At 49.9% G+C, this 22,456-nt stretch overlaps 1 protein-coding gene across 1 annotated transcript in view; it reads right to left on the bottom strand.

The window, feature by feature from the left end:
* EPHB1 (EPH receptor B1) overlaps positions 1 to 22,456 on the bottom strand; it is a 414,960-nt gene that overhangs the window by 276,341 nt on the left and 116,163 nt on the right. The window contains exon 2 of the mRNA XM_012663531.1: positions 11,524 to 11,588. Within this exon, the coding sequence (XP_012518985.1) occupies positions 11,524 to 11,588 (65 nt within the window). The remainder of the gene's footprint in view (positions 1 to 11,523; positions 11,589 to 22,456) is intronic.

Below are 22,456 nucleotides of genomic sequence, written 5' to 3'. Positions count from 1 at the left end.
TGGCTGTGGCCAGCTAGAGCTGTCCTGGAGATGGGAGAACCGGCCACGGGAGAAAGAAGGGGCTGGGCCTCTGGCAGGAGCTCTTGCCTTCATTCTCATTCTCAGGATAGAGGAAATTCCCAGTCTCAGGGTGCAAGAAAGCCCATCCAGCCTGGAAAGACGAGCTGTCCTCCTGTCCCCCTCTTCTCACTGCTCTCCTATTGGGTGGGAATGTGGCCCCCATGTGTGACCACGTCAGGGGACTGTTTTTACCTGGGACTGAGGTTGGTCGAGCTTGGTCCCAAGGAGCCTACGGAGGATTTTGCCTCCGTTGAGACAAATTATCTCATTCCTTTGCCTCCTAGACTTAGCTTCCCAGGTCCACGGATAGTCTTTGGATGACAAGATCCCTGGTCAGCCCCACTAGAGCACTCCAGTTTTTCTGGTGTTCCTTTTAAAATTCAGCTCCCAGATTAAGCCCGTCATAGCAGATACACTCAGGCCAGCCCTGTGCACAGTAGGGCCACCACCACCTGCACCTTGCACTGGGGCTGCTCTGAACACCTGAGGTTAGCCTGGCCTTTCCTGAACCTGCATCCTGTGCTCAGCCCATGATGATGTGGCCAGCCACACACAGGTCCTTGCTACCTGCAGCACTGTCCACTTGGGTCACCCCCGGCTCTTTGTTGGAAAATGAATTGTTTGCACCTAAATGCAAATGTAGACCATTGTTTCACCATGGTTTCAAGGCAGAGCTCTAGATTGACAAGAGAAGTCGAAATCCTGACTCCCACATCTTTCACGTTGGCTGTACTTTATAACACAGGGAAATGGGTTGGACATTCCTGCCCCCACCAGAAAGACTGACGAGTGGGACACATGCATGGAGATGAGACCCTCAGCCCCATTCCTTCAGCAGAGGAGCACCTCAAATGGAGGAGGGGCTCATTCAGTCTAGCCAAGCCAACACTGTAGCCACTGGATGGGACAAAGCAGCTCTCTGGGGCCCCTCACAGCTCTCCCTTCCCAGGAGTTCTCACTTCCTGAATGCTTGCCAGGGCCTAGGGGGTGGGAGCTGACCCCTCAGGCTCCCCCACCACTGTCCTGAGCCAGCCATCCACAGCGACCACCTGTATCCTCCTGCGGATCTCTGGCCAGAGCTTGCCTGCTCTGTGAGCAGGGCCTCCCCCCGAGGTTCCTCCTGGACTTGCTACTCTTTGCATCAAACGCCACAAGTCACAAACAACCTGCTCCGCCTCCCCCTATAGACCTCACTTTAAAAATAAAAAGATTCACTGGGTGCTTATCACATGCACTACTCATTGGCCTGTGGCTTTCAAATCTGCCCTTCCCTTTTGCAGAATATTGGGAAACATTTGCCTCTCCACAGTGCTCCCCTCCCTGCCCCCTTTTTCTGCTTCCTCAACAGTATATGACTCTGAGATCCCTTCCTCACACTGCTTCGGGGCAGAGGTACAAGAGTGAGCTTTGAGGTTAGCAGGCCTGGGGGCCTTGAGGGGTTCTGGTGAGAAGTCAGAGAGGTAATATAAGTAAAGCTTGATGACCGGTATACATTTGGTACTTAATTAATGGTGACTATTAGTAACAGTTATCATTAATAATAATAACACTGCTATCAATAACAGGATGTACCCTGTGATGTTACTCATGCAGGAACCACAGCCTAAGAGAACGCTGCAGTGTTGACCTTGTATCTCCAGGGCCCTTCTTCCAGCAGTCCCCACCCTTGTCCCACAGAAGCTGAGCCTCTCAAACAAGAGTCACTGCTACCACTTGTACCATTTAGGGCAAGTGGCATTGCGCTGAGCTTTACAGCTAACAAAAAAGGCAAATACAATTTAATTCTCCCAACCACTCTGTAAATAAGATGTCATATTACCCATGTTATAAAGGCAGCATATGGACTCAGAGAGGTTAAAGAACTTAGCAGAAGATGGAAATAAACCCAGGACATCAGATTCCAAATCTTGGGCTCACACCTTTACACTGCTGGCAGTACAGTGGGATTGGGGGCCGAATTATTCTAACACTGCTGGCAGTAACCAGAGGAAAGGCCTGAGGCACTATCCGAGGGCTGCTGTGTTCCCACAGAGGATACCTTCACCCTTCCTGGAGCCAGGCTCAGAGCCCTCCTCTCCTCCTGATGGCCCTGGCCCTCCCTCCTTCATCCTTCTTCCTCCTGTTCATCATATCTAGGCCTCTTACCTCTGCCTTATATGCTGGTTTCTCTTCAGATCATATAAATCTTTCGCCTTTTAATTCTGCCTCACCTCCCTTCTAAGGCTTTGTCTTCCCCAATAATACATTCTCTTCGCCACCAAGACAGCCAGTGTGAGGGCTGTGTGTTCAGGCTGTCAGGGTGACAAGCACCTGCTGACCTCCCAGCTCCACCCTGGTGTCAGAGTGAGGAGCCTAGTTTCCTTCCACTGCTCTGAGAGCCGCTTGGCCTTCCACTTGATAAGAGCTGTCATCAAGCTGTAGGTCCTTAGGCTCATGTACCAGTTGCAGAAAGGCATCCAAGATTGGGACAAGGGACATGGTGCAGGGACTGCCTTCCCAGGGAAAGTCTGAGAGAAGAGGGAAGATACCCGTCTGTCTGGGCCAATGAGGGTTAAGCCTGACTCCAAGAGACGGAACGTGGGCCTGGGTGACCTCTGGAATTCCCTCCCAGAGTCTGTGGACAGAAATGTGTCCTGCTCTGCTGATGAATGAGTCTGCAAGCCATTTCCAAGAGCAAAAAATAAATCTGCCAGACAGCGAGGTTCTGGTGAACCACTACAACTTCCAAAGATTTTTATACAGCAAGCTAGAGAAGCATCTCTCTCTCAATCACTCTCTCCCTTCCTACCATACTATACACACACACACACACACACACACACACCCTATACACAGAGTCATACCCATTGTACTTCTGCAATCAATGTCATATAATAGTTAACATTCTACTCCAGGATCCTGGTCATCTGTGCCATTCAAGTCCCCTCCTTGCTAAACGCATACACATGCCCACACGAACAGTGTCCTGTGGAAGCCCTGTGAGAAAGCAACCAGGAATGAGGAAAGCTCTGGCCCAAGCTCCTCCCCTGGGGCCCCATCTGATGTAGGCCCGCCCACCCCAGGCCACCACATCTCTTCCCAGGGTAGCATCTGAATCTCCTGGAAAAGGGCCCTCCTTGTGGCTCTCATCCCAGCCTTTGTCTATCACTGTCTCTGTCAGGCAGGTGATTTTAAACTTCCATTCCTAAAAGACACGTATTATATAAAAAAATGTTTTAAGTGCCTCGGGGTGTTTTGTTCCTCATTGCTTCATAAAAGTGACATTAATAGCCAGGGAAGAGCTCTGCTGAGTGCAATTATGGAGGATGTTTCAGGTATGAAAGCTGTTTTGAGCCTGCTAATGTTTCCTAATTACAGGCCTTTTGGTACAGAGAGAAAAAGATAAAGAGTGGGTGGGAGGCCTGGGGTGGGGAGCTCTGACTTATCTCAGTGGCTTACCTGGGGAGGGAATGGGAGGGGCGGGGCGGCGGGAGGGAGCAGGGAGGCCAGAGGCCACCAGCAGGGAGGCCGGCCTCTCTCAGTCTGGAAAGCAGTACTAATTCCTGGGTAATAGCTCAGAGAGAGGATACCACCCATGTCTCTTACCGTGAGAAAAAAAAACTTTTACAGACTGAGCCTGAAATCAGGGAGCCCACAGCAACTAAGCCTGGGAGCTCCTTCTGGAACCCACCCCCTAAAGATGCCGCAGCGGGCAGCATTTCATCGGGAAAGACAGTGGAGCATGGTGGTTGGCAGGAAAGCCAGCCTGCTGGAGGTTAAAGGTCAGCATTGGCACTTTTTAGCCATGTGACCTTAGATAATTTACCAACTGCTCTGTGTCTCAGTTTCCTCATCTGTAAAATGGGGCTGTCGTGAGGATTATGTGTGCCTGGCTATAAATCATTAAGGGTCTGTCTTAGAATGTTAGATTTTTTTTTTTCCTACCTAGCATTTATTCATTTTTCTGATACCTACATCCTAATTCCCTCTGAGGAATTACTCTCTGCTGTCTTTGTTCCTGGGCTTCCAGTAGGGGCTGCACAAACAGGGATGAACGGGGACCTCGGTGTCTGCAGATAAGCGCTCTGCATTTCCTGGCTACAGGGGTTGGTCCAGGGTGGGTGTGAGATTCAAGCCAAGCCAGTCAGGCCCAATCAGAGCTAATTCCAGGGCTTCTGCTCAAGGGAGCAGGAGGTGTTTGTTCTTCCCCAGGGCATATGGTTGAAAGCGGCTGTGGGGGCGGGAGTTGTGCAGAAAGCCATCTTATGACCAAGAGGAACCCCGGCATGGAGCCAACACCAGGGAGTAGAGAGAGGAGAAAGAAGATGAGAAGAGAGGGAGAGAGAAGAGAGCTAAAAAGAGGGTAGGAAAGGAGAGATAGGTTAGTCTGGACCAGCCCAAACGTGAAGCCACACTAGCCCCTGGACCATCCAGTTACATGAGCCAAGATACTTTCTTCAAGATTAAGTTGTGCTAGTCTGTGTCAGGCCACCAAAAAGCCCTGAGTGATACAAAAGCATAGGACGAGAACAGCTTCGAGCAATCAGAAACCAGGTCAAAGCTCCCAAGCCCCCATGCAGCTGCAGCGGTGCCAGTTTGAGAAAGTATGACCAACTCCCCCAACCCCGCCCCTGGCATGTCCTTAAATTCAAAAACAGAGAGATTCCATTCATAAACTCATTTTGCCCAGAGCTAAATTTCCCTTGAATTTGCCTAAATTAGCTCAGGCTTTTCTGTCTTAATTGGCATGATTGAATCATCAAATGAAGAAAAGAGAAAATTCAGCCCTTCAGAGGGTTAGTGAAATGCTAACATTTCCTAAGTGTTTACCAAGGAAAACTTTTCACTGACACTGTCTCATGCATGACACAGTGACCACCCTTACCCCATCAGCAGGGGAGGACGCTGGGGCTGAAGAGGCTCAATGACAGGCTCAAGACCGCAGGGCCGGCAGCCACAGAGCATAGCCCAGTGTCAGCGGTTTATCAGATGCCGAGGCCTGAGGCCTTAACTGCTCCTCCATGAAGTTCTCCCCCAGCAGACCAGACACATTTTAATTGATTTTGCTTGGCCTTGGAAGGAATGAGGTGTTATCAGAGTGGATTTCTCTCCTGAGTGTGCTTTCCTCAGTCCCATGAGGTGGGTGGCTGGAGAGGACACAGCCAGGGGCTGCCGAGCAGCCCGGGCGGGCCCCACGTGGACACGAGTAGCAGCAGTGTGCCTGCACTCGTGGGCTGCATCTCGTGTCGGGAGTTGATTTACCAGACAGGGACATCCAAATACATGTTGTTCCCTTCAGAGTGGTCTGCTCTGGGTGCTCTCCGCTTAGCCCAACAATCCTCTCATTATTGAAAATATCACCAGAACTCTAGGAACTACCTACAAAGGCACAAGGTGAAAGCAGCTAATTTAACTTCACACACGCGCGCGCACGCGCACACACACACACATGCACACACACATATACATACACACACATACATACATACACACAGAACACACGTGTGAGCCCAGCTTACTCATCCTAAATGCTCATCAGGCTTGGCTTCAGACTTTTCCACTTTTCCGCTATGACATCGCCTTCCCTTGGTGCAGATTTGCCAGGGATATAGTAGTCAACAGAGTATGTCACAGGCCCTGAAGTTGGCTCCAAAGGGCAGCACTGATGGAGCTGGAGTCTGGGGGCTCATGGAGCACCCTCTGAAGATAAGAACTCAGGCAGATGTTTACACGTAAGCCACATGTCTCACAAACACAGGAACCATCGACAGCCCAAGTGCAAATAGCAAGGGAGCCCTGGCCAAGCTCTTCAAAAGTGAAAAAATCTTTGGGCTCAGATTTTCAACAAGGCAGCCACATAAGCCTGGCTAACAGAGGGACTTAGGCCTGCCTCTGGAATCTGCCACAGCAGGGGGCTCAAAGTAACAGGGACCTTCTTCGTGGTGTCCTGGTCTTCCTTGCCATGCTTAGCTCAGGAGAGGTGGCTCCATGTGCACTAATTATGCTCTTTAAAAAGATATTGGGAACCAGTGGGGCATTGAGAGGGCTACAGCAAACTTTTTACAGTGTATTGGGCTACAATAAACCTACATTGAGCATGTCCTCAGTTCAGGGCCCTGGGTTGAAGATGCAGAGAAGAATCAAGAATGGTCTGGTCCTTACTCATTTATTCAGTTGACAAAACACTTATTTGAGCTTTTCCCCTGCCAGGCTGATGCTCTGCACCAGGGACACAGAGATGGATGGGGCTGATCCATTCTCTGGTCAGTGCAAGAGACCGACACACCAGCAGATGTTGAGCTCACAGAAAGACAGACAGTGTGTCAGAAGTTGGCACCAAGCCCTCTGGGCTTAAAGAAAAGGGCATCCCCCAGCCATAGAGGGTTGGGGGTCCCCGAGGGGATGGAACAGAGCTGACACCTGAGGACAGGGAGCACGAAGGAGAAGGAAAAGGAAAAGAGTGGGCCAGGCAGCTTCTGGAAACTGGAGAGGACAGTGCGACCATAAAGATCACCATGTACAGAATGCTGCCCGGGCAGTGTGTGGCTGAGTGTCCACCCATGGGCCCTCTCTCAACTCCTGCACTGTCCAGAAGTCCTGAAATGTGAAGGTCAGGGAGCCTTTTAGGGAAGGACTAGAAGCCAGCCCAAGGAAGGGGTCTCCAGGGACCACAGTGAGGATCCCTGGAACAGCCCTTTAGTGGGAGCTCAGCCTTTCCCTGGCATTTGTGACTTTATGCATGTATTTGTTACCTTTTCCCTTTGCTCACCAGGTAGCCCTGATTTAGATTAAACCTAAAGGCCTTAAATTAAAGGCTACAGCTAGATTACAAACCAGTGTATTTTGAATTTGGGCATACTTTCTGGGTTTGACATGTAATATTATGGTCAGCTTCCCAGCAACATAACTGAAAATGATTTGTGGACTTTATGTGAGTGGTCCAACCCCTTCCCACATCTGGCTGTTCTCAAGTACAGCAGTGAAGGCACCCAGTCAGCCCCATAAAAGGAAGACCCCTTGGCCTCTTTCTGGGAGCCCACCACACAGGCCATGCCCTGTGGACAGGGTCTGCTGCAATGACAGCTGGGGCATCTGGCAGCCTTGTGCTGCCTCCTCTGGATGGGGCAGACCCCATTCCTTCCAGGCTTCCAAATCAACAACCCCTCTCTCCATCGTAAGCACACGTGTGTGTTATCCTGACTGCAGAGAGACAACCTGAAGCCTTCTCCTCCTTTCTGGGCTGAGAGGCACCCCACTATCCTCCCCATGAGGTCCCAGGAAGAGGGACCATCCACCCAGCCTCCTGGCTTCTGACACACCTGGGCTCCTCAACACCAAGAAGTTCACCTCCTCTGCTCCTGCGGCTCATATCTGCCCCCGCTCTGAACTTCCTCTTCACGCAGGACTCTGTTTGCCTTAAACCCAAGCCCCGACTGACTCCGAGGCCTCCAGTCCTGGCCATATCACCACTCCTGCTCCTCGGCCTCACTGAAACCTCCCTCTGTGGCCCCTGAACTGTTCACAATGGCCCAGTCCCTCCCGGCTTCACTCTCCCTCCCGCTGGATGGATGCCATGATACAAGATGCCAATGCTCCTGCCAACGTCTTTGGTTCCTCCCCCTGCAGTCCCCCCATTCCTTCTCATACAGCTGTAACTCTGGATGACTCCCAGCCACAGCTCCCCAGGGAGAGTCAAGAGCTGAAGGAGGCCTGTAGGCCACCACCAGTACATGGCCTTCATCCACAACTCGCCCTTACTCCAGCCACATTCTTCCTGAACCTCTCTCCAGCTAGCCTCTCTCCAGCTCTCAGCAGTGTTAGTTCAAACCTTCTCCACCCTCCCAAACCTGTGCCCCAAGAGTCCCCACCCCTCATTTTCCAAACCTCACCTCCAACCTCAGAAAGAAGATAGGAAGTTGAAAGAATGTTCTTTTTCTTTTCTTTCCTTTTTTTTTTTTTGAGATAGAGTCTCACTCTGCCACCTGGGCTAGAGTGCCATGGCATCAGCCTAGCTCACAGCAGCCTCAAACTCCTAGGCTCAAGCGATCCTTCTGCCTCAGCCTCCCAAGTAGCTGGGACCACAGCTGTGCACCAAGACTTCTGGCTAACTTTTACTATTTTTAGTAGATACGGGGTCTCACTCCTGCTCAGGCTGGTCTCAAACTCCGGAGCTCAAGCAATCCTCCCGCCTCGGCCTTCCGGAGTGCTAGGATTGCAGGTGTAAGCCGCCATGCTCAGCCTCAGAATTTTCCATTTTATGTCTTCTGTCACCAAACCTGAGCAATCTCATCTCTCTGTAGGCACCTTTATAGAGATAGTCTGTCCTGCCACCTCAACAGAACAGGAACTCCTTCCCGTGAAAAGCAAATGTACCCACAGCCTCCCTGTGACTCTGTGTCTCATGCTCTGTCTCCCTCCTCTTCTCAAACTGTTGTCTCTATCTCCTCCCCTCCTGCTGATGCGCCGACTCTCTGCTTCCTGGCTTCCCACCTGGGCCCCTCTGAAACCATCCACATAGGCCACCATAGGGTCCTTGAAGCTAAACCCAGTGTAAATGTTCAGCATCCAGCAAGCTTTGCCACTTTTGTACCCTCTTCCCCCGACAGACCCTTCCCTTGGCTCCTACAACTAGACCCCCGCTTGGCTTTCTCCTATGCCTAGGCCACTCCTTCCCAGTCTCCACTTGCCACTTCAGTGCAGGTTATCCACCCAAAGCTCCTGCCTCTTTCCCCTCCAGACACACTCCCTGGGAGACCGCAGCCACACCTAGGGTCCCCATCCCTCTGATATGGGGCCACCTTATGATTCCACTGCCGTAAGTCAAACACCGATGGTGCCCCTCCCTGTGGGTGCCCCAGAGACACTTCAAGCTCAGCCGATCCCAGACTGACTCAGCCTCTTCCCAGCCAAGCATGCTCCTCTTCCTGTGTCCTCCCTCTCCAAGGAGGGCACCGTCCTCCACCCACCTGCCCAATCAGAAACTCTCAGCAGCCGTACATTGAGTTGGGTGGCAAACTATGTGCAAGAGTCCAGTGGTGAGTGAGCACACAGAGTCCTGGCCACTACGGAGGTTATGGTATGGCTGGGGAAGTGAAGGGATGAATCATATCCTGACACATGGAGATGTAAAATTTGGAACTGTGAATGGTGTTCTTGGGGAAGCTCCCTGGCACTGAGAACACCCGTGATGGGGGCTCCAGCATGGCTGGGAATGCAGAGAAGCTGTCCCTGAGGGTGGGCCAAGTGAACAGAGGTCTGAAGATGATGAAGGAGAAGTTGAGAATCGCTCCCAGTTTCTGGCCTTTACAATGTGCTGAGGTGGAGGGCAGCCCCCGTGAGTGGGTGGGGGAAGGGAAGGGGTGGATTCTGCTAGGCCCACGCTGAGACTGGCATGCCCATGGCACCCAGTGCAAGATGTGGCAGTTAGATATGTGAGCCTGGGCAAAGGATGCAAACTTGGGGGTCACCGTGTGTTCACAGAATGGGAGGCGACTGTCCAGGATGAGTGCAGACGGAGAAGACACGCGGGCCTGGCACGGAAGCACAGTCCTGGAGTCTTCCTTCCTGACCCAGGCCAAGGGCCAGCCTAAGCCTCCCCCTGGTGGCTGTGACCCAGACAGGCTCAGAAGCTACTTGGGGCACCAAGAGAAGAATTGTCTGGTTGTACGTCCCCTCCAGAAGAGTGCGGGGAAAGGCGGCTGAGCGTGCTTGTAGCACGCAGGAGAACAGCCAGCTGTTGTCTCTAAAGGGCAGTACTTGACTTTGAGTATCTCCTTCAAGGAGAACCTTCCTTAGGAAAGAAGAGCAGAAGTTTAAAGAAGGCAGATGTTGTGTATAAAAATCAAGGGGAAATTAACCATAAATCATGCCGATGCCCTATGGAAATACACGAGCCTTCAAACGATAACATAATTTGTAAAAGATGGCAAGTTCTTAATATCCAGGCGACCTGGAAAAGCTGCCGCCTCACCAGCTTTACATAAAGTCCCAAGCAGGAGCGGGAAGGCTTCCCTAGATGCCCGCAGTGTTCCTGGCAGGACTTGGACTTGTTCCGAGTGGGCAGGCTCTGCCCCATCCCTGTGCCCTGCTTTGGGGAATGCCATTCCGTCCTGTCCTTGTGGCAGAACAAAGGCATGTGAGGACTGCTGTGATGGGCTATGCTGGAGATGACTCTCAGGGTGCAGAGGTTACTGGGATGGGATGGAGAGAGGAGGTCTGGGGCAGGTTAGGGGGTCAGGGCCACCCTGCCTCAGCCTGATGTCACCCCTGGATAGGATGAAAAGCCCACACCCTCCTCCTCCTGTCTTCTTCCTTCATAATTAAGCCCTGCAATTGGTGAATTGCCCAAGCCAGAAACATGAACACGGTATCCACCTCCTCTCTCTCCCTCTCCCTCCTGCCATAGTCCAGCATTGCCAGTTCGTCCTCCTTAACTTCTCTCAAACTGGTCTCTGAATATCTCATTTTAACCTGAAACTTCTGACACATCCAAGACAGCTGAAAGAGCCTCTTCATGCTTTTCTCTCAACTGTTCTCCACGATCCTGTCAGCAGGTGTGACCATTTCTTCTCCTGCCCATGATCTCTGCATTACCTACAGGATAAAATCCGAGTTCCCTGCTCTGCATGGCAGTCATAACCTGTCACCACCGTGCCTCCTTCCAACTCACCCCCAGCCCTATCTCAGCAGTATCCACACCCTGCCATGTTCCAGACACACAAACTCTTCCCTCTTATGTCTTTTCATGACTGTACCCCCATGAACCAGCCACTCCTCCTCCTTGGAACATCTTTCCAGACTCTCCCTTCATCACCTGCCAAACTCCTACTCACTCTCCAAAACCCAGCTTGCTTGCGCCTTCTCTATTAAGGCTTCTTGTCTCCCTCCATGGTTTCTCACTCCCGGCTCTGTGCCCACACCTGCCTGTCAGTCTCTCCAGGGACACAAACGGGAGATGTACCCCAGTCTATCCATAAATATGTTGGTCCCCACAGGAGGTCATGAGCTCCTCAAGGCTGTCCCATCTTTATAGCTACAGGTCTGGCCAGGTGCATGAACACTGAACAAATGAGTCAAGAATGTCTTTCTAAGGCAAGCTCCAGGTGAAAGAGGGCCTCAGCCCTCCCGAACTCCAGCTCCTCCCTCCTGCCCTTGCCCTGGCTGCAGCCCTGTGGGTTGCAGATCTCTGTTCTGCCCCAGTGCCACTAACCTGAGTGCCCCTGTCCCACACAGCTGTGGCCCTAGTTGCCTGGCAGCCAGCATTCTGAGAGGACTGTGACAAGAGATGGCCTACATCACCACACGAGGCAGCAGCTCAGGTCTGAGACCCCTGGTGCTGCCTCTCCGTGGATGGGCAGTGGACACAGCCATTCACACCTGTATGCACTCCTCACAGGCACCGCTCTGAGCAGGCTCCTTTCCCCCGGCATCCTATGAGCCCAGGAGCTCACAGCAGGATTGCAGGGCGGATGCTTTGATACTCACCCCCGAGGCAGGATTGGCTGTCCAGCCCAGCTCTGCAGTAGCCGTCCTGGTGTCCATTAACGTTTCTGTAGATCAAAATGAAAACAATGGATGAGTCAGAGGATTGCTAGACAGTGGCCCTTATGTTCACGAAGTTATTCACGATAGTAAGTGTCAGCGCTAGAAAGGTCTTTGGGCATCTTGAAGCCCAGGCCCCCCTGTGAAGCCCAAGGCTCAGAGAGCAAAAGCCTGCTGAGATCATGCAGCTCGTGGCAGAGCTGGACGCAGACCTCAGGCCTCCTGAAGCGACACCCAGTGCTCTCTCCCTAGTGACCCTGAGCCTCCTGTGTGGGGCGAAGTCATCTGCCCACCCACCCCTTTACCCCCAAGATCCACCTTCGTCCCAGATTACTCGACCCAGAGGCTCTTCCAAGGCCATGTTGACCATGTAGTCAAATTTAATTCCTTCTTCAGGCCTCCTTGGGCCACCTCTTTTGGCCCCCCTCCCCCCCACTGGGCTGCTTCTATGACCTCTGTCTGCCCTCCTTCCTCCCCACCAGGGTTCTGTGTAGACACCTTTGGGCAACTTCCCGTCAACTCGTCCACCCTCCTACAGGTCCATTTGCCGCTAGGCCCAGACACACACTCACCTCTTTCCCCAAGACTTTGCCAAAGGTCTCACAAGCAGCTTTGGCAAAGGCTTCACCCAGACCACAATGCACATGTCACCCCCCAGCAGCCTTCTGTGCCGGCAGTGGTGTGGTGAAGGTGGTGCAGCAGCCAGCTCCCTGGTTACTAACGTCCCCCCGGCCTCAGGAAGGAAGGACAGGTGCCTACCTCTGCCATGAGCTCCTGGGAGCCATCAGGGGTAAACTGCACACATTTAAAGTATACAACCTGGTAAGTTTTGGTATATATTGACACCCAGGAAACCATCACCACAATCAACATAATAAATATACTCATCACTCCCGAAAGTCTCCTTAGTCCCTTTGTAATCCTTCCCTCCCTCCTGCTCCCAACCCACCCTGTCCCTGTCCCAGGCAATGACTGATCTGCTACCTGTCACTATAGATTAAATGACATTTTCTCAAATTTTGTACAAATGGAATCAAATAGCATATACTTTTTTAAAAAAAAATCTGGCTTCTTTCACTAAGCATAGTTGTGTTAAGCCTCATCCATGTTGTTGTGTATACCAATAGTTCATTCTTTTTGTTGCTGAGTAGTACTCCATTGTATGATATACCACCATTTGTTTACCCATTCACCTGCTGCTTTCAGTTTTGGGCTATTACATGGATGTATGAGCGTTCCAGTTCCTCCATATTTTCACTGACACTTGGCATGGTCAGTTGTCTTGAATTTTAGCCATTTTAATAGGTGTGCAGTAGTGTATCATTATAGTCTTCATTTTCATTTCCTTATTGATGAATGATGTTGAACATTTTGTCACGTGTTTATTTGCCATCCATATATCTTCTTTGGTGAAGTGTCTATTCAAATATTTTTCCCATTTTTAAAATTGGGTTGTTTATTTTCTTATCGAGTTTGAGAGTTCTTTATGTATTCTAAATATAAGTCCTTTGCAAATATTTTCTCCTACTCTGTGGATTATAGTTTCATTTTCTTAACAGTGTCTTTCAAAAAGCAGAAGTTTTTAATTTGATGAAATCCATCTTATCAATTTTTTCTTTTGTGGTTTAGTGTTGTATCTGAGAAATTTTTGCATAACCAAAGGTCACAAAGATTTTTCTCTTACTTACATTTACAATTAATTTTGAGTTAATTTTTGAATAAGGTGAAAGGTATGGATCAACGAACTTTTTTTTCATGTGGATATCCAACTGCTCCAGAGGGACACCTTTTAAAATTTACACAATGGTGCCATATGGGCTGATGGAGGTGTCTTACTGCCCAGAATTCCCCAGTGTATGTATCAAAGGAACAGGCACAGCACATCCTAGCTGCGTAGGTGCTCAGCAAACAGGGGTGGGTAAAATACAAATGATGTGTTGTTTTGGGTTTTTTTCTCCTCTGTGTCCCCCACTGCCCCCTCCCACCATGTGAACAGCTGTTCCATGTTCACTGCTGCAGGGAGGAGGTGTGAATGCAGAATGCACGGTTACAAAATCTTGGGCCCATTGTGAACCAGAAGGACTTCTGGCATAAACCGGAGGTTGGGGAAAGACTGCCTATGGGCAGGACCGAGAGAATGAAAACAGAAGTGATTAGTGAGGAGCTGTGCTGAGAAAAGTGCCTCCCTATGCTCTCATTGCCCAGTGCTTAATCCCAGAGAGCTGCCGCCCCCAAGGAGAAATGGCGGGCATCTGTCCAGAACACAGGACCCTGGACATGCAGCATCCCAGGGCAGTGAGGCTGACGTGGCAGTTAAGGGAACACAGGGAGCCTCAGGCCTGATGGGCCTAAGGAAGGAGATTCAGACCACCCAGGGGTGACCTGAATAGGCTATAAGCCAGTGTCAGGTAGGGTCTGGGGCATCTCAGTGGGTACCTGTGTGGATAGCAGCCAACAGAGCCGGGGAGCTCCTCCCTCCACAACTGAACACTACGTGGCCCACCTGTAACCCAGACAGCACTTATGCCACCCCCGTGGAATGGGGCTCAAACTGGAAACTGCCAGGAGTTAAAGTAAATAAAGCAAGCTGCATTTTCTCACCCAATTCAAGTTTGGGTCGGACTAAGAGTCATACTCTGTGCATATCTGAAGGAACACAAGTGCAGGAGCAGGCTTCTGGAGTTTGTTTTCTCCCCCAATTCTTCTGACAGCTGGGGAGGTCCGTCCCCGCATGGAGCAGCCCTCCCTCCACCCTCGTCTCCACTTCACAGCACTAATAATGATCATAATGACACACCAAATTTACATAATACACTTCTCAGAAGACACTCCATGTGGCTCTGTAGAAACTCATCTCCATGATTATTAAAATGCCTCTGCCAGGTGGGCCTGAAGCAGGGACAACCGAACCCATGTGGCAGAGTTGGGAACCAGTGCACAGAAAGGTGCAGTGCTTTCTGCAAAGTTGCACAGCTCCTCACCCTGACCCCACAACCTCAAATCTCAGTGCATGGTCCATCAGGCAGACCTGTGCTTCCAAGGGGCTCTGCTAAGCTCTGGCTGGGACAGGAGTGGGGGTCCTTGCTCATAAAGACAAGAAGCCACAAAAACTCCCAGAAAAATGCATCCTCCAACCCAACAACAGGATCATGTTGAAGGAGCAGGGAGCAGACAGAGAACGCTGATTGCAAGGGAAACAGAGTCCAGGATCAAAAATAAGAATCAACTTTTACTTCTAAATCTTCTAAGGACTTCTTTGTTCTGTTAACCCCGTAAATATAGTCTAGGACTTCATAATGGTCATAGTCACCTGCTTAGGGCTGTAATTAATCTGCTTCTAAATAATGCTTTCCATCCACTGTACTGGACAGAATTTGCAGCAAGAGGAATCCATTTCTTTACATCCTGCCCACCTTGGAGACAGAAGACCACAACACTGTAAACCATCCACTCGATATGATTAAGGGCAGTTTCTTTTCTGGCACTGAGAGCTCCTAATGATGATCAGGGGGCTGAGTAAAAGTGATTTGAGGAGGTTTACATCTCCCTGGAGAGGAAGAGAGCACTCATTTGCATTTATAAAGCATATTGAGAGTTCTGGAAGAAAGTTATGGTGGAAGCACAATTAAATATTTACCATCACTTCTGCTCTCACACCGTGGCATAGGGACCAAACCAGCTGGAAGTGCGTGTGCTGCTGTCAGATCCAAAGATGCCTACAGGGGACGTGACTCTGGGACCCACGCCCACCACCTGGCATCTGCCCTCCGGGAGCACTCACTCACTGCCCGGGGTGGGGGTAGGGGCAACGGAAGGGCACACACAGTGTGGGGTGGGCAGCCGGGTCCAGGTCCCATTTCCACCACTTAGTGGACATGTGACCTTGTTTACATCATACGACCTCCCCCAGCCCTCTGCCTCCCCCCGCTTTCCCCCTGCTCCCCTCTCTCCCGCTGCCTCCTCACCCACAGAACGGGGCTAGTGCTAGCTGGCACACAGAATTATTGGGGAGGGGGAGGCTGAGTGAGCTAAAGCACTGAAGAACACGTGGTATTATTATTATTATAACTTAGTCACTCCAAGTTTCAGTCTCCTTAGCTATCAAAAGAATCTGATAATAGGGTATCTTCCATACGATACCTTAAGGTATCTGTAAGAATCTAATGGCGTTAGATATCCAACGCTATCTAATCTACTTTTCTTCCTTGCGTTGTTGTAAAGACCAAGTAGTAATACATGCTGGGGCTATAGCCCCATACAAATTGGAGTGTACTCCAGAGAAAATCTTGGCTTGGGTAAGCGAAGGACGAAGTCATACCTGGCATCCTATTCTGGCCCTGCCCGTGAGAAGGAGACTGGAAAACTAAAGGGAATAGGCACAGTTCTTCTGCATGTGGGGGATGAGTGAGCCTGTCCCCAGAGGGAGAACCAGAGCAGCGGGAGGCACTTGTGGTGTCCTGGACGGGGGTGGGCAGTGATGGGGGAGCAGAATGGAGTATCTCCCCTGTCTCTTGTGACAGAGATGGGAGAGTGACTCCAGGGGCACTAAGGGGAGGGTAAAGGCAAGTTGAAGGGAGCCAGTGGGAGCCACCGCAAACAGGCTGGAGAGCTGGGAAGACAGTGAGGCTGACAGGGGAGACAGAGGCGCTTCTGGCTAGGGCAGGACTGGCTGGCAAGAACCGGAGAAGGATGGGTGCATAAGAACCTGGCAGAGAGATCCCATTTTCCCAGGGAACATTTCCTGGTAGAGGCTTCAGTACGGAAACCCTCAGGAGGGTCACTGCCTGGGGTGTGGGTGGTGGGGCCAGGTCTGAGCCTCCGTGAGGAGGAAGAGGCAGCTGCTGCCTCGCTCTGTAGGCAGTTTTTGTTTCTGTCTGGATTGGCACCTTTGCAAGTACTGACATTTGGGGAAAATTAGATAACCATCATGGTGAAAGAGAGATAAATAAACCCTCTTCTTACAGCTCTGCCATTCTTTTTGAAGAGACATTAATCAGACATTCAGCTGAAGTATTTACAGTGTCCTTCTATAGTGGTAACAAAATACAACAACATATACAGACAAATGGAATCGTGGCTTCCAGGCCTTCTCTACGCAGTGCCTCACGTGTATTCAATAAGGTAAGTCCACAGACCTCCCAAGAGACCAGGGACCAGTGCCCCCATGCAGTTATTTCCCTGTGTGGCCCTCTGAGGCCCACGGAACTTCTTAAGCCTGGAAGCCACATCATGGAGTATTTCAAGAATAAAGCTCCTATTATGCAAACACAAGGAGCTGAAAGTTGGCCCACTGCAGTCAGGACACAAGGCAGCCCCAATTCCCTCCCTCAGTCTTCACAAAGGATCCTTGGAAGAGGGCTGCAAGGTGGTAGAAAAGGGTTCAGGTATCCATTTAACACAGGATTTCTGAGTAGCTCCCATGGAGGTGGGTGGGGACTGTGCAGGCATCGGCGATAGAACAGAGAATAGACAGCCATCCCAGGCCTCAGGGACCTTGCAGTCACACAGGAAACAGAAATTAATCCAATAACCATGCAAATAAATCTGCAGTTAGAGCCTCGGTGAGTGGCAGGAAGTTGGAATCCCAGGGACAGTGTGAGCACTGAATAAAATGGCAGGTGCATGGAGGCTGGGAGGCAGCTGGCACTTTCTCCTTCCTTTCCCCGGCCCTTGGCTGTTGGAAGCACAGGGACCACCGACATTCTTCACACACATGCACACACACATATACTCTTGCCCTAAGATTGAGTCCATGCTGGCAAGAATAGGATTTACTAAATACTAAAATAATACCCCCTAGTCCCAAATCCAGACTACACTGGGTGCCAAGAGTGTGCACAGCTAAGTCCTCTGCCATTCCCATGGGTCCCTGCTCTGCCCTCCAAACCTGGTACCTGGTCCCCACATGCCCTGCCCACTGAACAGGCGAGCCCTGCTGGCACAGAACTCCTGGATGATGCCCACATGGCTCCTCAGGTTGTCTGCTGTCCCCTGATCCCCAGCCCCCATGGCAGGGACCCAGCACCGAAGGCATCTAAGCCCCAACTCCACACTATGCCCAGATCTCCTGCTGCCAGCAGAGGCTGGCCTGCCTGTAATCTCATCCCTCTCTGAACTGGCCTCAAGCTGCCTGTCTGGACTGGGGTAAGGAGAGGCTTTGCAGACTCTGGATCTGGGGATGGGATTGGTGGACCATGAACTGTGAAGGGCAACAGCTAAGCCCAAGGGCCTGTGTTCTAGCATAACCAGTGCCTAGCCCAGCACACCTAGGCAAGGTTGAAGTAAGTGTTCCATCTCCCGTGTGTCTACCACCATCTAAGTCTTCGCCCTCATCAATTCTCTCCTTCTCCTTCACACTGACCCCCTTCCAAATTTTCCTATCATCCTTCCCTGGAGCCCAGGTGTGAAACCTCACAGGCATTTTTCTTTGATTTCTTTCTCTCCCTTAGTCTCTCAGCAGATCATTCACCACATTCTATGACTCTTTCTTTGCAGCGTCCTGTCCTGCTGTGTATTCCTTTCCACTCGCAGCCATGTGTCTGAGTCCAGGGCTTCGTTCTTGCACATTGGGACCACTGCAACCACCTCCTAAGTGGCGTCTCATCCAGAAGGCCCCATCTGAACTGTGCTCCATGCAGCTGCCAATCTCATCTTCTGACACCGATGTGAATAGTTCAGCTATCTGGAAGTAACACAGCCACACTAAAGAAAGCCTTATGGAATCTCAGATCCTCTGGACATCCAGTAATTTCACTCCCAAGAATTCATCCAAAGGATATAATTCCCTATATCACGAAAATGTTCATTACATTATTACCTAGACTATGAGAAAAGCTGGACCAGCCCACCTGTAGGGGAAGGAGGAAGTACAGCAGAGCACGTTCGCACTCCTGGAAGGCTATGAGGACAGTGTAGCAGCGTGCACAATGTGAGCAGGAAACAGAACACGTGTACTGCACAGATGCAACTCAGGGGACAGGTTTCCACTGAGTGGAACAGGAATCAATCTATGTACGAAGGCTGGAAGGAAAGATGCAACTGCTGCTGGGTCAGGGATGCTGGTTTGCAGATGATCTTCCTCATTATTATGCTGCTTTACAAGACCGAATTCAGAAATTAAAATTTAACCAATCTTCAAAAAATACCTCTTTCATCACATCTCACTCCTCTACTTTATGATTCTCAGAGTCTCTCCACTAACACCAAGTTACGCTACAAACATCTGGCCTTCAAGAGCCTTCTGATCCAAACCCACGTCTTCCAAACCGATCTTCAATTCCCCAAAGGAAATCCTTTCTTCCAGCTCCCCATTTTTGCTCACATTGTTCCTTCTGCCTCGAATGTCTTCCTCTACCTCTCTCTCTACTTGAAATCTTAGATTTCAAGACTTGCCCTAGCCCTACACATGGAGGTCATCCTTCCTCTAAATGACCTGTGCTGTTTGAATGGTTGATTTTAGTTATTGCTTTGGGTTTTTTTTTCCTAAAGTATAAACTAAATACCTTAAGAGGGCAGAGCTGTGACTTGTGTCCCACAGAGCTAGTCAGATGCCCTCATAAAATATGAATGGTCACTAAACCCTGAGATCTGTGTTCAAAGACACAGCTCCACAACTGACAAGCAGATCAAGTCACATCTGAGTGTCAGAGTCCTCACCTGTAACACAGGTAGAGGCTTTCCCTCCTGCATCCTGCCCTGAGCCAGTGGGGCCAAGCCCAGAAAGACATTCTGTGTTTTCTTAGGAACACTCATTTGACTCACATTTATTTACTGTCCTTGCCAAGTGTAAAACGCTAGGCAAATGGAAGCTATTATTATATAAATCTCCATTGACTGATGTGTAGTAATGGCCAATGAGGAAGAGAAACAAGCCTGAGGAAACTGAATGAGCCAACCTGATCCATCTGCTGAATGACCAACTGATTGAATGAGTCTGAACAGGCATTTAAATTATAAAACAGCTGTGAAATTTGCTCTTTTAAAGGACACACAGATCAGCACAGTCCTCCCCACCACACCCTTCTCCTGTTTCTTTTATGTTTCAAGGTGCAATTAATTATGGTAAGTAGAAAGAAGCCACAGTTTAGATGGGTCACAGCATAGAAATGTGCCTCAAGGAGTTGGGATGGGCTCTAGAGCTGGTCTTGGATCACAGGTGGCATAGCCCATGAACAAACGGGGAGGCCCAGAGGCATGGTTCTGACTTCCCTTCCTCCAAGGGCTCTTCCAAGGTAGGCTCCCAGGGAAGCAGACCAGAGCGCCGGACATGACAAGGTCTGTTCAGTGTACGGAGCTGGGGAAAAGCTGTGAATAAGCCCCAGAAAGGCTATGTTCTATGCACAGCCCAGCTCTGGACTTGGTGCCTGGCTTGTAAGGGTCCTTCACCTCTCTGGCTCAGGGCATCTCTTCTGCTCCTAGTTCTTAGGGTGGTATCTGAGAAACATGACAAAAAACTAAAGAGGACTTCTGGAGCCAGGACAGAGTATTACGTATGAAATGTCTGATTTCCTTAAGTACTAAGTTTGACAATTGATACCTCTGACATTTTACTTTTACACTTCTAGTTTTATTTTTATTGTGAAGGTACATCCTCAGTCTTTCAAATGCATGGTTTGGCTTATGATTACCTTTCAGATTTTTTTTAGAGCAATTTTTGTGAAATCATGGATAAGTCAAAAATTTGTGTTATTTTCTAATACAAGTTTCATCGTGGAACCAGTGCAGCCCAGACGGCTCAAAATATCAACGAAGTGTTTGGGAAGGATGTGGCTAATGAACACACAGTATGTTGATGGTTTGAGAAGCTCTGTTCTGGTGATTTTAATCTTGAAAATGAGCCGTATGGGTGACCTGAGACCAAGGTGGATAATGATGAGCTGAAAGCTGTAGTGGAAGCAAATTCATCTCAACCTACATGTGAATTAGCAGCAAGGTTTGACGTTACTATTCCAATAATGCTGGACCATTTGAAACAAATGGGCAAGGTAAAGAAGCTGGATAGATGGGCTCTGCATGAATTAAATGAGCATCAGAAAAGAAACCATCTGGAAGCTTGCCTTTCTTTGCTGTCATGACATAAAGGCAAACCATTTCTATACCGTATTGTGACATGTGATGAAAAATGGATTCTTTTTGACAATTGCAAGCATTCAGCACAATGGTTGGATAAAGATGAAGTGCCAAAACACAGTCCAAAACTGAATATTCACCAAAAAAAGCTAATGGTATTTGTCTGGTGGTCCAGCCCTGGTATATTCACTACAGCTTCATGAACCCTGGTCAGTCGAGTATAGCGGATGCCTATTGCAACCAATTGGATGAAATAAATGATGAGGATACTTGCGATTAAGCAGCTGAAATTGGTCAATAGAGACAATAGAGTGTTGCAAGACTACACTCAACCACATGTTGCCCAAACAACACTGCTCAGACTGCAGAAGGTGGACCTGGAAACTCTGTCATCCAGCGTATTCACCAGACCTTGCACCAAATGACTACCACTTCTTACAGGCTTTGGACCACTTCATACAAGGAAAAATATTCAATTCTCAACAACCTGTGGAAAACACCTTTCGTGATTTCATTGCCATTCGCTCTCCAGGCTTCTTTGCTGCTGGCATATGCAAGCTACTGTTAAGATGGCAAAACTCTGTCGATAGTTTAGGTGCATACTTTGATTAACTGTAGTGCTTCTCGTCTGAGATATAATGAACTACACTTTTGATTGGAAATTGGACATTTCATATTTAATGATCTAATACTTACAGCTGCAATAACCCACTCTGTTTCCAAATAAAGTTACTCGTGAGGTATTAGGGGGTTGGGACTTCAACATATCTTTTTGCTAGGGACACAATTCAACTTGTAACAGGAGGGTTAGGATGCTGGGAAATAAGGCTGTGAAATTTTCTCCAACAAATACTAGGGCCCTATGTGGGGAGCTTGGAGGATACAGGCATGAAGAAGGCCAGGTGCCTCCCCCAAGACATCCATTCTAGCAGGTAAGAGGCCGTCTCCATTTGCTCCTTCAGACCCACTCTCTGCCCTTCTCTGCCCTGCCTTGTCCCAGGAGGCAGCCCTTGGGAGAAGCCCGCAGGATGTGGGGAGGGAGAGACTGGGGTGCACACTCCGGCTTCTGCCTGCTGGGTGGCAGAGGATGGTGGCCTTCTCCTGCAGCCACAGCCTTTGCCTTGTTCTGAGAACAAGGCTCCCTCCTCTTGTCCTTTAGGCCTCAGGGTGGTAAAGGCTCCCTGTAAAGTCCCCAAGTGTTCTGTTTCTTTGTTTCCTGTCTTTAACTCTGTGCAAACCTTTGTAAACAGTCCCTTCATTAATCTCCTCTCAATCACCTTGTTCCACTGTGCCATCTGTTTCTGCCAGACCCTGATGATACTCAGGGCTTAAATTAGTAGCCCATGGCAGGCAGCGCCCACATCTCCAATATCCCTCCTCCCACCCCAAGCCCTCGGCACTCCACACGAGGAGGCAGCCACATGCCAGCGTGGCCACGTCCTGACCACACTAGACTTGGATGGGGTAGAGGGTGTGAGTCTCAGCTCTACCACTGTCTGGTTGTACGACCTTGAGCCAATTACTCAGACATCTAAGGCTTGTGTTCAGCCATCCACTAAATGAGGATAATAATGTCCATTTCACAAGGCATTTGAGGGAAGTCAGTAAAATATTATTTACCAGGCACTTACTGCAGTCTCTGACAAGTGGTAGTTGGTCTGCAAAGAGCAGTCACTGTTATGTTTCCATGTCTGGTCCTGCTGTGGGGAGTAGAGCCTCTCGCAGGCCCAAGTTCCTGAGCTGCCCCCAATGGGTCTGGGACACCGACTGAGTCTCCAACCCTAATGCTCACTCTGAAGGGTGGGCT

The sequence above is a fragment of the Propithecus coquereli genome, unplaced genomic scaffold, assembly GCF_000956105.1.
Source record: "Propithecus coquereli isolate 6110/MARCELLA unplaced genomic scaffold, Pcoq_1.0 Scaffold12, whole genome shotgun sequence".
Taxonomy (NCBI): Eukaryota; Metazoa; Chordata; class Mammalia; order Primates; family Indriidae; genus Propithecus; species Propithecus coquereli.
The sequence above is the reverse complement of the archived record's forward strand: the minus strand, read 5'-3'. Positions and strand labels throughout refer to the sequence as shown.